We start from the raw sequence: 15,270 nt of genomic DNA on the forward strand, positions 1-15,270 counted from the left end.
AAGCCACAATCTAGCCACAATTTACAATCCAGAGTTCGGACGATAGGGCTGAGCAATTTGACCCGTCACTTGCCTTCAGGGTTCTTTTTTTTGGTTGATGTCTTTTTATCCTCCACTAAAATTTGGGAATATCAATCGCAACCCAAATACCCATACAAGCTTAACCTAGGTTAGGACACTCATGATATAAAGCCAAGTCAAGCTATTAGCCTCATGTCGCATATTCTAATTATTATCTATCTTATCTATGAAAATCAATTATCTCTATCTAATATGAGAATGTCATGTTAAGAACATCCTGAAAATATCTATTGGCAAATGTTTTCCAGACTCAGACCACTAACCTCATATAGCCACCCCTTACGGCGCTTGATATGCTCAACTCGACTCCAATCAGCATCCTCGATAGGCCCAAGCTTTCATAAAATCTCCGATGAGGCTAATATAAAGACAATTGCGGGTAGAGTTGATTTAGATTTATTTCGTGAAGTCGCATGGGTTCCCCAGAGCCCCTTATTACATCAACGCTTGCACAACTTTCCAGCTGTACAAAAATGGTTCCTGTCTGGCGGAGCAAATGGCCATATCAGCTTCACAGATTATATGAAGGCATATGAGGATACTGTTTTGTCCTACGAATTCACTACCTCACCAGGTTCAGGAACTCAGGCACTGCCAATATTTCAAGCATGGCTTCGCGAGTCGAGGGCGTACGGACAATCCTATCTACCAACCATCATTGATGCTATAATACAATCATCAAATGAAGCACAAGAATCTCCAAATAATGCATCAAATTTCCAACAATTCAGTGCTCCCTTGAGTCTTATCATGAGCGCATGTCAATTTAATAACACGCAAGCTCACCCTTCTCAGCGCGTTACACATCTCTATGTTGCTCAGTCCGACATCAATCATCTGCCTGAACCCCTTTCCCAAGATGTACCTGTACCAGACCTTGTCAGGCATGCTGGAAAGGGGGATATCTACAGTTCAAGCATTTGGCTCGGCTTACAGCCCACCTACACGCCTTTACATCGCGATCCCAACCCCAATCTATTCTGCCAGCTTGTCGGTCGCAAAAAGATACGCCTCATGAAGCCAAGTCAAGGCGATGATACGTACGCTCGCATCCGAAGGGAGCTTAAATCCCACGGGAATTCCCGGTTTAGGGGTACGGAGATGATGGGGGGTCGTGAACGTGAATTGCTCCATTGCGCCGTATGGGAAAACGAAGCTGTGAGCGAAGTGTTTCTGAATCCTGGCGATGCTCTTTTCATCCCTACAGGGTGGTGGCATAGTGTTGCTAGCAGTGGCGACAATGGAGCTCTCAATGCCTCGGTCAACTGGTGGTTTAGATGAGACGCAACTTATCATCGCGAGCTGCCATACACATTTATACGATACTTCGCAACATGTTACGAGGCGGAACCTAGAAAACACAGAACAGCATTGCTGTTACCCGATACACGAGGATCTACATGCAGCCGTTCTTGTTGTAGCTAGGCCCCCGTATAGCCTACTCCGCCTTCGTTGCCTCCAAAGCAGACCCTTGACACAACACACTCGGTCTTCCAAAACAGAAGTTCGCCTAGCTTGAATGAAAAATGTCAAATTACTCGTTTAATTCAATATTGCACTGAATACCATACCAAAGTGCTGTATGGGTGCTTCTCCGCCCAGGAGGCGGGGAAGAAGAGACATGGCGATCTTCTATGGAATAGCTCAACCTTCCAAGCAGCTATTCCGATTTCTACAAATCAAGATCCCATGTTGGTCATGTAATACGCAACGAGATCAAACACCAGGAGACATGTTCCTTATTTAGAAGCCCGACTGCCACCTGGGCTTGTCCTGCTATGGATTTCACGGTTATACCCCCACCCCCAAGACCTTCTACTGCTCTGGAAGATAGAAGACAGTGAAGCTCCGGGATGCGATTTGCAAGTTGCAGTGTCTAGGCGCGGGGCAGCAAATCGATTCGGATTCCCGGTGACGACTGAAACATTAGCCATATATCGACAAGTCCTTCTGGCTTCGATTATGCCAGGCTATTCTGCAATTAGTATCCCCAATCTTGGAATTCCCAACCCATCGATCATCTATGAATTATCGTACACCTTTCCAGCTGTAGTTATAGGAGCTTGGTTTACCTCCAACTTGGCAGTATGCTTGGTGCCTAAGTAAGCTGAAGTAGCTTTTGTAGGCAAGCCTAGATTCGTAACAGTTGTTACCGACCTCACTACGGGCAAAGCTTTACGGATACTCAGACGTCCTTTCCGTGTAGTTATCAATACGAAACTGAATCCGGATGGATCAGAACATGTTCTATCTTACCATTCGTTTACGTATGCCATTTCCGTCTCCCGGCACTGCTTCTTTGAAAAGCTTGATCGTCTTCAAGGTCGGCGTACGTAGATAGTTACCTTCTTATGAATGGCAGATGACCTGACCTTCACGTCCAGTTGGCGTTTAAACTGCAGACAGCCCCATTATAACCCTATTATAAATAGGCTGCCAATCAAGATATGGGGTCAATGTGGGCCAACGGCACCCTATGTCGGGCCGTTGGCTGCTCCTGCATATCTACATATATACGTCCTGCAGCTTCAACTATATAAATAAGTTGGAGTAAGGTCATAGTCCCGATTCAACATAGGCCCAGACAACTCAGACCTAAAATGACTTGACGTTCATGAAAAAGTCACTGCATCCTACAGTAAGCTGCCAACACTTCACGGTATAATGGGGATGCTAAAGTGCAAGTGATATGTGATACTATCACGATGAGGTCACCATGTGTCAGTATGGTTGTAGTCTCCAGGGCTGATGGTAGGGGCCGCTTGACTATTTATATCACCCAGGCACAGAAGGGAGCCACAGAAGGATCTGTACAGCATGTTCTAGAGTCGCTGTCGATCATTCACTAAGAGTTCTGATACATATAGTAAGCACTATCTTTGAACTACAACTGTCTCTTTGATGTAACAGTAGGCTGCAGGATGCCCCTTTACCCACCTACCTATGTGTACGGGGTTTCTAGAACTCTTCTAGATCTAGTCGTTGACGTTGACACTCACTGCCTAATTGCTATTAGTCACGGCAAGCTTCCTGTCAGGTTCATCGACGAGTTTGAATATTAAGTCGATTCTTATTCGCGCCACCTAGGTTACCTTAAGGAGGGTGGGTGCGTGACCCCTTTGTTCCCCTTTTTTGAAGCGTAACTCTTTTTGCAGCAACGGGGATAGATACTGTCACAGTAGGTTAGGTGCCTAGTAATTGCCATGGCTATGATGTGGCTATGACTATATCATTACTTCTACCTATCTAACTGAGAATAGACCATATACGCTACTGGGTAAAGTTAGGTAGGTAACGACAAAATTTTCGACTTCGGTAACACATATTTCCTGACACGCATCGATGAAAGCCCAGCAAATAGTACGGGAATTCGGAATGTTGGTTTTTTTAACAACTCTCACACTACCAGCCTAAGGAACACTAGGACGGTTGGCTTTATATTAGTCGTGAAAGACGGTGACGGCGACGGCGACGGCGACGTCGAAGTGACACTAAATGGGCTATAATCCTGGTAAGCAAGTGGGAGGATGGTGTTCATAGTCTGGCCATCGCGATGAATGTAGTTACCGATTCACCCACCCTCTAGGTTACTAGACGACCTACTATTTAGGATGTGGCGATGCGGAAGCCGTGAATGAATCGACAAAGAAAAATGTGCTGAAAGAGAGAACCCGTGGCCAGAAAGTAGGTTTTAAAAAAGAGTTATACAAGGAGCCATCTGACTGACAAGTATTTGGGTTTCACAGAAGATTCGAAGGGTTGTTGTCGACTGCTCTTTTTCCTTGAGATGGTGTGTTAACTAAAAGTGGCAGATAGGATTTTCTGGAATATTATTTAACATTACCCCCCCAAAATAGTCGAGTCTATTATGATGTTATTCACACAACATCGTGAGTAATTGGATCACCTCCGTACTAGGTTAGGCTAACTCTGATACGTAGTGCCCACCACCCCCCCCCCCCCCCCCCCCCTCCCCTTTTTTGAGTTTCTACTTTCTTTCTAATTTTATCCGCTACGTTACCTACAGCAGTAATTGATTTTCGTCGACGCTTTGTCTGTAACGCGGCGTACCAGGTAACATCTACCCAGTACGACGAATCACGGAGAATACTATCGCCATTTCATCTCGAACGTTGCTAATTGTAGCATACGCCAAGTGAACTCGGGATTTGTGAATAACTTGGCTGCAGTCTTCCAAGCATATGGAACATTTCTAACCGAGATGGGAACGAAATGCTAAAGACTTGGTACCTACTTTTCAAGGTTGGGTTAACTGAGTGTAGTTAATGTGCCTCTTTTTAGAAATAACTACACGTATGCTCTCAGTTATAGGGGGATTCGTGTTAGTTACGGGGATTGCCCACCTGGGTAATCCGCGTAGTGTATTCGTACATAAGTTGCAGTCGCTTAGTTCTATAACTTTTATAATTATATCCATTTAACTGAATCCTGCGACAAGTCTACAATGATATGGGTATAATTCATTACCAGGTATGTGTATTTACCTACTAGGTAAGTGTAGGTAGAATAACTTGTATTTCCCGACCACCAAACCAGGGGTAAGAAGTTTTCCAAGCGTTTCTTGGAATGCTGGGAAGGGGAGGGAGGGGGGGGGTTGTTCAAATCAAGCACGACTTCCACAACACCCATGTAACTATGTGATTAATATAACTACCACATTCCAAATATTAACTACATAACTACCTAGGTAGTTATAATAGTTGATTCAACTTGATTGACTTTTAGGGGTCTGAACGGGATCTTAGTAACAGCCCGAAGGTCCGTAGGGGCCCTCCGTTCATCGGCGGCACACTGACGGCCCGGCCCCCACCCTTGGTTTTTGATTGTGACACGACTTCGTTGACGATGCGGCGTTTGATCGCACGAAATTTGCTTCTGCCTTGCTTCATTTCATCTCTCTGCCATGGTAGAAAGCACGTGTATGTATGTGAGCATTTCGTGCGCACATACATACACACATACTTGACCTGCTGTTGACTGACCGACACTTTGCACGTTGGATCCCCAGAGCGAACAGAGCGAAGGGGTCCGAACTAGGAAGGTTCGAGAACTGCCGCAGACTCAAGGGGGAGGAGGGGCGGGCGCGCTGTTGTCATGTCATCAAAGAGCCCAGGTGTGTTTGTGCTTTGTGTGATGGCCTTGCCCTGAACCACGATGTCGTCTACCTAGGTACCTGGTAGTTAGCAATGCCGAAAGATTGTGGCACACGGCACGGGAGGACGACAAGACGTAGGATGTTTTTACGAGGACGATCTTTTTTTTTTGTCGTCCCAAGACGCTTGTGGGAGGAAACACGTCTCTTACAAGGAGAGATCCTCGTTCAAATTCAATATTCCAAATACTCGGGGGCGGCACGGAAAAGCAGTCGATGTGATTAACCATGAGCTGTCCAAATGTATTAGTCCCTTGCCTGCCCCAAGCAGCTAAGTTAAGTAGGTGCTTGGGCAGATTGTTTAGGCCTAAAACCAACCAGCCGTTGGCTGGCAAAAACCTAAACCGAGCGATGGATAGTTGTGGTTCCGGTGGATCTTTCTCTCTCGAGGAAATCGGGGTGTGCAATGGTATCGGGTACCTAACCTAGTACGCGTATGATGAGTTGCAGGGAGTAGGGAGTTAGGAACGAGAGCCCCGGGTGACCCAAGGAACAGGTAACTAAGTTGGAAAAAAAAAGAAGAAAGAAAAGAGATAAGAGTGGACAATGGATCGTTGGCTCATTTTGTTCTTAGTGTTAATATTGAATGAGCTAATGCGACGACTGGACTCGTTCCAACGTCGTTGTCATCGGCTAATCCCTCTGACACTAGATCTTGAAGAGTTTACCTTTGCTTTTCTAGTCCATAACTATGTAGATCTATTCGCTCGTAGTGAGAAGCTCAAATGAGCCGCATTTTGTTGTTGGTGCAGAGGATGCCTAGATGCATGAGCCTCATATCCAATAGGATGGACTACCGCCCGCTTCCCATGCAAATAAAACATCGTTTACCGATTGGATAGTAGATACGTGATTTGCTGACATGCTGACATGCTGACATACATAGTAGTGTATTATCTTTTGCCGAGTTGCCAGGCCTGGAACCCCAACCGTGCCCAGTTGTCCCCGGCGCCATCGACAGTCTACAGTAGGCAGAAGCAAACAAGAGTGCAGGATCGGTGACGCTTGTTGCAAAAGCTCCAGTTCTATGGCGAGAGGTTGACCCAATATGGAGAAAGTTAAAGTAGATGCCTACGTAGTTACCGGTACTTTGGGTATGTAAGGGGGGGAGGGAGAGCTATGTAGATCTGGGTTTAATATGAGATTGGAACGTTTGTGCTTCTTCTTGCGACCCAATCAAGTACAATATCGAGATTCCGAGCTTCTATGACTTCGTTTCACGAAATAGTCACTACGATGAAATCGTACGGACGTAATTATGGAGAGATGAGTTGCCAAGAGGTGTTGTTTGGTCTAATAGGTCTACTATCATAGTAGTATAGTACTATGTAATATGTGCAATAGCTTTACAGTAGAAAGTCACGGGCCGATCCTTTGTGGGGTATCAAAAAGAAGTATTCAAGTATGTAATTTGTGATACGAATTGCTTTGGAGAGTAGTTATGTTTTATTGCTTTCAGCTTTCAGAAAACTCTTTATGGGTGTCAAAGACGATATAGTTGCCTAGTTAGGAGTTGACTGTTGGGGGAATTGCCTACCTACCTGGGTAAGATCATCCATTGTCGTCGATATTCCTAAGTGTGGATTTTTATAGATACCTGGCCTGGGTTAGGTGTACATCTGTTCTATCAACTTCTATGTGATGAAGATAACTAGATCCCATTTTTTGTAAGCACTTGAAATTATTGATACTATGCCGTATTATCACGGTAACTAACACTAAAGCGACTAAAGTGTCTTTGACTCATTGGTATTCGTGAAGTTCAGCCTAGTACCAGTGTAGTGTAGCGTACTTGTTGGCGTCTTTGCCCGTCCGCCTCAAGTTTTCCAAGACCTAGGCCACCACGGCATCCCGAAAAGGCAGATAGTTGTGGAACAAGGTAGCACTGGCAGTCTTGTGGTTACGGCGGGGAAGCAATCCCGAACAAGGGGCCACCAATTTTCGAAAGCTTCAACTGATTCGGAAATCGTCGATCATCATATGTACATCGGCCACCCTGCACTTATTTTTTTCCCACCATAGTACACCATCACTATGTAAGGATCAACTAGGTCAAGTACCTTTATACTCAATTTCCGAAACATTAACTATACGTAAATAGACTAGGGGGACTTGGTTCGGCTTTGCTGCTTCGCTGCTGATTCCGAAAAACAAGGACTGGCCAGTTCCATTTCATTCCATTCCATTCCCGGACCAAATACCATTTCCCCTCCCCATCAAACCTCCCAAGTTTTTTCGTAGGACCCAGTCCACTCCCGTGGGTCTTCTTGATTATTCTGAAAAAGGAAGAAGACATTTCCCTAAACTTCTTCGGAGTGTTGTATAATATGTAAAGATAAAAAAAAATAAAAAAAATAGTAATAATAATAATGCGTAAATGAAAAAATGTCTTTGAATGATAACGATGCTGAGTGTTAGGTAGATAGTAAGTACCTAGATATCTAGGTAGGAATAGTATGTAGGTATGCGGCACGCCGTCAATAAAAAAATAGGGGTGAATGAGGGGGATGGGTATAGAGGTAATATAGAGGATTGGTCATGAGTTTGCGCCAGCATTGAAAAGATAAGAAAAATTCAAACTAAAACTCCGATTTTTTTTCCCCCAATATGCTGTAGCATTTTTATAATTAAGCCGCTTCTACCGTTTCCTCATGCGTAACAACTGTAACAGTGACTGCCGAATTGATATCTGCAATTTCTTTCCAGTAATTCGGGTCGTCCTGCCGAACCCAGCCTATCTCGATCTCGCCGCAGCATGCAACATATAATCTTGGCTGATTGTCCACGTACGCCATCTCCACCGTCGTCGGGGCGGATAGATTCTTCAGGCAAACGCTGGTTTCTGACTTGCCAGTGGGGGGGTCGATGGTGACCTTCCAGACGTAACCCTCGTTGTAGTTGCAGGTGTAGGCCGTGGTCTGGTCCTCGGTGAGGGCCAGACCGTCGCAATGCGGTACATCGTCCGCGACCACCTGCACCGGTCCCGCCACACGTAATCCCACCGATGGCTCATCGGGGACTCGGTCAATTGGAATGCGACACAGCGTACCAGCACTGGTGTTGGTGAACCACATGAAATCCTCGGTGACGCGTACGCGATTTAGGCCAAAGAAGTCGCCCTCGTTGCCCGCAGACTTCATAGAATCGTCGGCTATCAGCAACGTCAGCTCCCCCTTTTCTATATCCAGACGCCAAATGCAGCCCTTAAACGAGTCTGGGATGACGAATATGCGACTTGTGACGGCGATGATGCCAATGGCGAATCCGGTATCCGAAAGATCAACAGGTATTTGTTTTACTTGGGGCGGGCTGCTGTCGTCTGGGCTGAGCGCTACGCGCCATATCTTGATGTCGTCGAAGTTGACATTCGCGAGGTCGATCACGCTCGAGAGGACCAGGTATTCGTCGGGGCTGTCCGGTATCGGGCACATGTTGCAGAGGCCATTGGCTACATCTTCGAAGTTGTAGATTGGCTGTGGTATCGCATCCTTGTCCTCAGCGTCGAATGTGTATAAATCGGGTTCGTCCAGCCGAGCAGCTAATATCGTGCCATTGGGGCGCTTTGCGAAACCTTCAAACCAAGAATCTGACGGGAACTGGGTCACCAGTATCACGTCCTTGCCTTCGACCATGGCGAATTATTTACAAGTGGTGATGGTGGTGATGGTGATGGTGGTAATGGTGGTTGTGTGGTGGTTAGTGGTAGTAGTTAAAGGGAGTAAGGTTAGAGAGTCTATGCGATGTGGTGAGGTAAGGTGAGGTTGAGGTTGAGTTGAGATGTTGTATAGTGACGTTGTTAGGAAGTCGATATGGTTGGCCGAGATAACTTTTTGCAAACTTGGCTACGAGAATTTTGAAATATGAAATAGGACCTCATAGTGCCCTTTATGAATAATCACGTGCCTCCTTAGGATCCCTTCCCCCTGAACAAGGTTGGCAGGTTGGTATACGAAAAAGTCTTAATACTTGCTTTATGCGGCGTCTCCCGCATGACCCGTTGACGTACTCGGACGGTACAATGCCATTATAAGATGTGGATAAGGTCTAGGTAGGAGATTAAGGCTGTGAACGGAATCCGTCTTATTTTAAGGGCTCTTCTTAAAAAGATACATTGACCCCACACATAAAATTTTATGAATTCAAATGTATCTTCCTTATCCCTTGCAATCAATCTAAACTAAATATGGCTAGCCAGCTTGACACCTGACGACAGCTGGAGATACCTGTCACAGCTGTAATAATTTAAGTAAAATGGAAAAAAACAAAAGAACAGCTGTAATTATTAAAAGGCACTTGTAATAATTGAATGGCAACTGTATTAATATTTGAAAACAGCTAGTTGCGTAGTTGGTTTGCCAGCTGTATAGCTAATCTTCCAGCTGGCAGGGAGCTGTCAGGGCTTGTGCAACGCTGTAAGAGGCTTTTCTGTAAGCAAGACAGGTTGAAATCAACCTGTCTTGCTTACAGGAAAATAAGAGCTCTTTTGTGGGGCGCTAAACCCCTTATAGTTTAGCTTTGGACCCGATTTAAACAGTACATTGCATAAAATAAGAGATAGGTCTTACAGCGTAGTACAAGCTAATGACAGGGGTCTTAGAGATTTGTGCAAAAAAAAAAGGTGCTCTTTTGAGTTAAGTGCTTTTTTTAGCGTGTTTTTGAATATTTTGTGCAAGGGATCCACAAGCTGTAAGGACCCCTTCTTAAAATAAGACGCATTCCGTTCAGGGCCTAAAACGGTATCCTATCCTATCCTATCATCCTATCCCCGTACTGGCTGTGATTCCAGAGTTTCTACATACTACTAACTAATAGTACTACTAAAATAGTACTATGTACAATACATTAATGTAGATACATTTGATACATTCGATACATTTGATACGTTTGATACATTTGAGATCATGATGCCAAGTTCAAGTCAAAGGTCTTTCGGACCCGCTAACAATAACTTGGTAACAATAACAGCACCGAGTAGCATTCCGATTCAGAGGCTAGGTAACTATCCCTTCGTTCCTAGTTTCTGGCGATACTAGGTTAAGGTTAGAGACAACTTCCAACGTTACCTGACTCAGTAAAGACCCAATGCGATCATCGGCCTTAAAAGATGCATATGTATGTGCGTACATGAGTTTAGTTAGTTACTACATAGTACTACTGGTGGTTACCTACCTAGTAGGTAAGTAGTAGGTACAATACCTGGGGCTTACACATGAGTCGATAGGTATCCTGTCATTCGGATTACCTGTGACCTCGGCTACCCTCCTTACTGGCTAGAACAGCTCAGTCCCTCCCCATTTTTGGGCACGGCTTGGCTTACTTCTATCTACCTATAGTGGCATGTACATTACCTGTACCTAGGCTACTAGCTACATAATACTATGATAGTACGGCATAGTAGTGTGGTGCCATGTACTTACCTGGTACTCTCCGCCTTTCGTGCGGGATTGTGATCAATCATTCTCACTAACAGAGTAGAGCATAGGGCAGGGTTCGGATAGTTCCCGGAGCCAGGGCAATGGTACTTGTCCATTAAGATGAAACGGCTAGCCACCACGACGCAAAGTCCGGGTCGGAACGAACTCTTTACAATGGATGCGCAGTTATTACTCAAGCAGTCAAGCAGTCAAGCGGTCCAGTCAAGCACCCAACTTGCCCAACTGCCAAGCAGCTAAGCTTACCCAATGGTCGACCTAGCAACCTAGAAAATCGAGAACATCACCCACCAATGATCAAGTAGTGATATTCTGTTGATCTGGGTCATGTCGGATCACTGCGGGTCTTACGCTAACATCTATTAAGTTCTAGCCCAGTAGCCCCAGTAGCCCAGTTGCTTGTCGGTGGGAGAGTATGGTTAGCAGGTCAGTTGCAAGGTTGTTTGAATATGAATCGAGGGAGTTTACTCCGTAACTAACAAAAAGTCTAAGCACTCTCCCCTCTATCTCCTCCTCCTCCTCCCACTCCTCCCTCCTCTTCTACCATAGTACTCCTCTCCTCCACTAATTACTCCTCCCCTCTTCCCCTGGTAGTTTACCTTCGCTTACACACTTTTCTTACGCTCTAGACCTTATCTAGAGGTTTCGAAGACAATGTGCATCAATACTATGCATAGTATACATAGTATATACATAGTAAGGCATAATATTATATAATACCAGGTAGTTGGCGAGACTTACCGAAACTGAATCCTTCTCCGTTGTATTAATATAGCACATACATAAATGCATTGTTTGTTCGTGATTGCCTACCTACCTACATACCTCCTACGCGTACTTATCCACTGTGGGTATCTTGTCGTTGGTATCGTCGTTACACGTTATCGTCTGTAACAACAAGTAACATGCTACGTAGTAGCATTATAGACTGAAGCAATCACCTATCTTGCCCAGATACATCCATAGTTCATTGTTACTAGTGCTAGCTCCCGCGTCAATTCTTCGTTGATCAAAGTAAGGGAATCTACAATACACGTGTAATCCCTTACATAGAAGCATCTGTATGATACTAGGTAAAACACAGAAACTGTATAGATAGTAATTAGATATTAATTATCTAGATACCTACGTAATGTGTTTGTCGTCGGAGTCAATTCTCCTGTTGCAATATTTGTTAATATTTCTGTTAATTGCGTCCGCCTCGTTTTCATCCCTGAGGTATTTTATTGCTGCTTCTTCAGGACTAGGTATCACTGTCAAGGCAGGTTCCGCTCGTCCTCAGTAAATTAATAGTCCGGAACCATTAACATCAAACTTTTCAATAAGTCTGTTCGTATTACTAACGGATACCAGGTGACGGCCGAAAGAAGAAGAAATATCTCGATTTCATTAGAAAGATCTGGTTATTACTTGTGGACATAGTCCCTACATACATACATACATGGTGCATACAGTACAGTATACCTTCCTTACCCGATCCTGCTAATCGATCAAATCTATCAAAGAAAAAACCCGCACGTTGATCGTAACCCACAGTGTCGGCTTCCAGACTTTCTGGAGCAAATAACTACCTCCCTGGGCTCCCTGGGCTCCCTAAGCTGGGTAGATGTCGAGCCCAACCCCGGAACCAGCCCGGCACTTGTATCCCAAGGCGATGGGCTGGGCCGGTGTCAGTTGTCCACCGGTGCAGGTTGCAAAGTGAGTTTCGTCATCCAGACACGTAAGATGGCCCTCTGTGCACGTTTCAGCGCTCTGCGTGGGGTGCGTCACAGAAGGGGAAGTCGGAGTTGGGCCAATAGACGAACCCAAAACGGACACAGACGTTGGGGCTGGTGGATCATCAGTCGAGTAGTAGCCGATACTGGATGTATCGGTAGTGCTGGTGGTGTTATGATTATTGTCGTCTAGTACGGAAGTAGAGCTCGTTCGAGAAAACGGCGTGCTCGCCACTACACTTGCAGAGGAGGGAGAGCTAGAAGACACTCCACTTTGAAGCTGACCCTGGTTCTTTAGGGCCCGGGGATTGCCATCGCAAGGCTGCTGGAATAAGTTGGCCGTACCTTCGGGATGCTCCACAGAGGGACCTGGGTTGGGGAATGCGATAGCGAGCTGCTTTTGCAACGCTTCATCAGTCGTGCACGATCCCGAGATCGAGCCCATGTTGGCCATGAAGAGCTCTGGAAAGGATATGTCCACCTTTTTAGTGAGAAGTGCACGACGGGCCGAGCCGCCATGACGCTTAGCTTTGGCCGAAGTCACAGTAATAGGGGCGCAATTTTGATAGGCTTCCGGTTGGCCGCCGATGCGGGGGTACCACTATTTCATGCTTGAGTTAGTAGGTAGGTTTCTGTTATAAGTCATGGTGACTCATCTCATTATGAATTATCGCTTGATCAAGACGGGTTTGGGGTTTGGAAATAACGAAAAGACTGAAAATACTTACGGTCCATGAGAAAACGTAATCGCCTGGCTCTATTCCAGGCGGTATCGTGAAGGAGTACTTGTCTTGGTTTAGGCCGTCGAGGTTCCCTCTCTGATTTCGGGCTGGGCAACCCCCTTCAATGGAATGAAAGACCTTCCACTGAGCATCACGGAGAGGGAAGCTTGCCCAATCGCCGTCACTTACGGGTCCGGCTACGGCAAACTGGCACGAGCCACCGCCGTGGACGGCTTGACCTTTGAATGAGGCTGTTTGCTCCTCACCAATCGCCATAGTCGTAGGTTCGCCATCAGGTTGCAACTTCGCACCAGGCGGCATCTTGCATGCAAAGTCTTCACCGGTAGGTGAGATTGGATTAGACGGTCCGTAAGCAACAAACCGGAAGGGTCTAGGGTTTTCTAATATGACGTGGGCCGCCGAAAGCGAACCCAACGATATCATCAACAGAGTTGGTACATTTGAATACATGTTTGGATATGGCAATAGGAGGTTGTATGAGATCAGGATACAGTTGACCTAGGGGTCGTTAATACTTGGCACGGTACTTATAATGTTGAAAAAGACTAGAATAACCCCCACAAACAATCCATTGTCTTCTATAGCTGATAAAGGGGGCTGAGAATAAAGCATCACGGTCAACCTGAATAGCAATATGCCTCTTGAGACAACTGACAGAGACAAAAGAACCTGCTGCCACGGGTAACTACCCAGTACCTTTTGTGACTTAGTCGGCATCTCTGGTAGGCGAGCTAAATGCGCGTGACAGATATCCCGTTGTCACTTCAGCAGATTCTCAAAGAATGCACCCTCCTAACTAAGTGGCTGCTGAGTATTAAAATACACGTGAATACATGAATCTTGTACTATAAATCTGACTCTGAGAAAGGTTACAACCAAAACATAAATCACAATGGAAAAGGCTTGGAATAATCGTTCAAGCCCCCTTTTATGATCATCCGATGCTGGATTTCCAAGGTTACGACTACGAATTCAACACAACACATCACAACACGACTGGTGCCTGGTTGGTATATACTCGGTAGGTATGGATCTATTAAGGTGTTGCAAATAGTTATTTGTTTGTTAGCCGTTGTAGACGAGTTAAACTTACCACTCGTCTTACTTGGTGGCTAACTTACGCGCCTATCATCCCCCCCTACCAAGACCACAAATAGGATACCTACTACCTATAGTATCTATATACAGTTCTAATAAGCCATCAATATTAAAATTATCTAAGATTTCAACACTATCTACCTATAGATAAATAATCGTCGGCATATTTTGAAGTTTTCTGTCACGAGACGGAACCTAGAAGACGCATAACAGCATCGATTTTGCGCAGGAATTTCCAACATCTCCCAGAGACTATGAAAGCTACATAGGTATACACGTAAGTTGTCTTTATTCCATGTGAATTCCATGTGGTCCCCTATGTGGTCCCAGGTAGACCCTTGACAATTTCCAACACTGTGGAAGCTATTCACAAAAGAAACATTGCTTTCGTGTGGTCGAATACTTCCTAGCGTTCCCTATCACTATCAGCATGGCCGCCAGCTACGAAGCCTTCTGAAATGTACCTAAATAGGTACTCAGGTGAAGCGCTTATCTTAGATGTTAGGCTTTATCTTTCTCGACTACAGCTCTTGCACCTCGGAGTGAATATTCATCCCATCGTGAGCTGGCTGCTACCCTTAGAACCAATCGAAATTCGGCACATAAGACTCAGTTGCTGATCATTCAACAGTCATTTAATTCGCCCTTTCAGAGTTCAGGAATGACAATAGAATATAGGAATATGAAGTTCGGGTAACTATACCTATAAGTTCAGAGCTTATCTACTAATTCAATTGGGAGAGGGTTTGCATCCGATATTCTGATATAAACTAACCTAGAGACATAGACATTTAATGAGAGATCAACCATTCACCTTTTGGCGTAGCGGCATGTTCTGACAGTTCGCCAGCACAAGCTGTTCCCTCCCCCCCCTTTTATCTCTTTGTTATCCCATCTTTGCTAAAATACACCCGCGACCCTTCCAAAGTCTTCTTCGAAACGCGTATTACCGCCATATTTCGTTGACGTCGAATGAATAACACGCTAGGGGCAGCATCGAGGGTCACCTGCCCACGCTTATCGGATCG

At 45.3% G+C, this 15,270-nt stretch overlaps 3 protein-coding genes across 3 annotated transcripts; 1 reads left to right on the forward strand and 2 right to left on the reverse strand.

Annotated features, from left to right (window-relative positions):
• Positions 1-74: 74 nt before the first annotated feature.
• GGS25DRAFT_240019 (Clavaminate synthase-like protein) lies at positions 75-1,591 on the forward strand. The gene has a single exon (XM_049257102.1). The coding sequence runs from the start codon at positions 319-321 to the stop codon at positions 1,360-1,362; it is 1,044 nt and encodes a 347-aa protein (XP_049117916.1). The 5' UTR covers positions 75-318; the 3' UTR covers positions 1,363-1,591.
• Positions 1,592-7,715: 6,124 nt separating this feature from the next.
• GGS25DRAFT_240143 (uncharacterized protein) lies at positions 7,716-9,344 on the reverse strand. Its single transcript, XM_049257103.1, has one exon. It carries the CDS (start codon positions 8,884-8,886, stop codon positions 7,882-7,884), a length of 1,005 nt encoding a protein of 334 aa, XP_049117917.1. The 5' UTR covers positions 8,887-9,344; the 3' UTR covers positions 7,716-7,881.
• A 2,534-nt stretch (positions 9,345-11,878) lies between these two features.
• On the reverse strand, positions 11,879-13,444 carry GGS25DRAFT_530925 (lytic polysaccharide monooxygenase; the record flags this gene model as incomplete). Its single annotated transcript, XM_049265439.1, has 2 exons — positions 11,879-13,002; positions 13,130-13,444. The coding sequence occupies 2 exons, from the start codon at positions 13,442-13,444 to the stop codon at positions 12,280-12,282; spliced, it is 1,038 nt and encodes a 345-aa protein (XP_049117918.1). The 3' UTR covers positions 11,879-12,279.
• Positions 13,445-15,270: the final 1,826 nt, after the last annotated feature.

Source organism: Hypoxylon fragiforme (genome assembly GCF_022984875.1).
Source record: "Hypoxylon fragiforme strain CBS 206.31 chromosome Unknown GGS25scaffold_4, whole genome shotgun sequence".
Classification (NCBI taxonomy): Eukaryota; Fungi; Ascomycota; class Sordariomycetes; order Xylariales; family Hypoxylaceae; genus Hypoxylon; species Hypoxylon fragiforme.

Bases quoted from the DNA above. Each gene is read 5' to 3' on its own strand.
- GGS25DRAFT_240019 (XM_049257102.1), top strand. From the start codon at position 319: ATGTTTTCCAGACTCAGACCACTAACCTCATATAGCCACCCCTTACGG.
- GGS25DRAFT_240143 (XM_049257103.1), bottom strand. From the start codon at position 8,886: ATGGTCGAAGGCAAGGACGTGATACTGGTGACCCAGTTCCCGTCAGAT.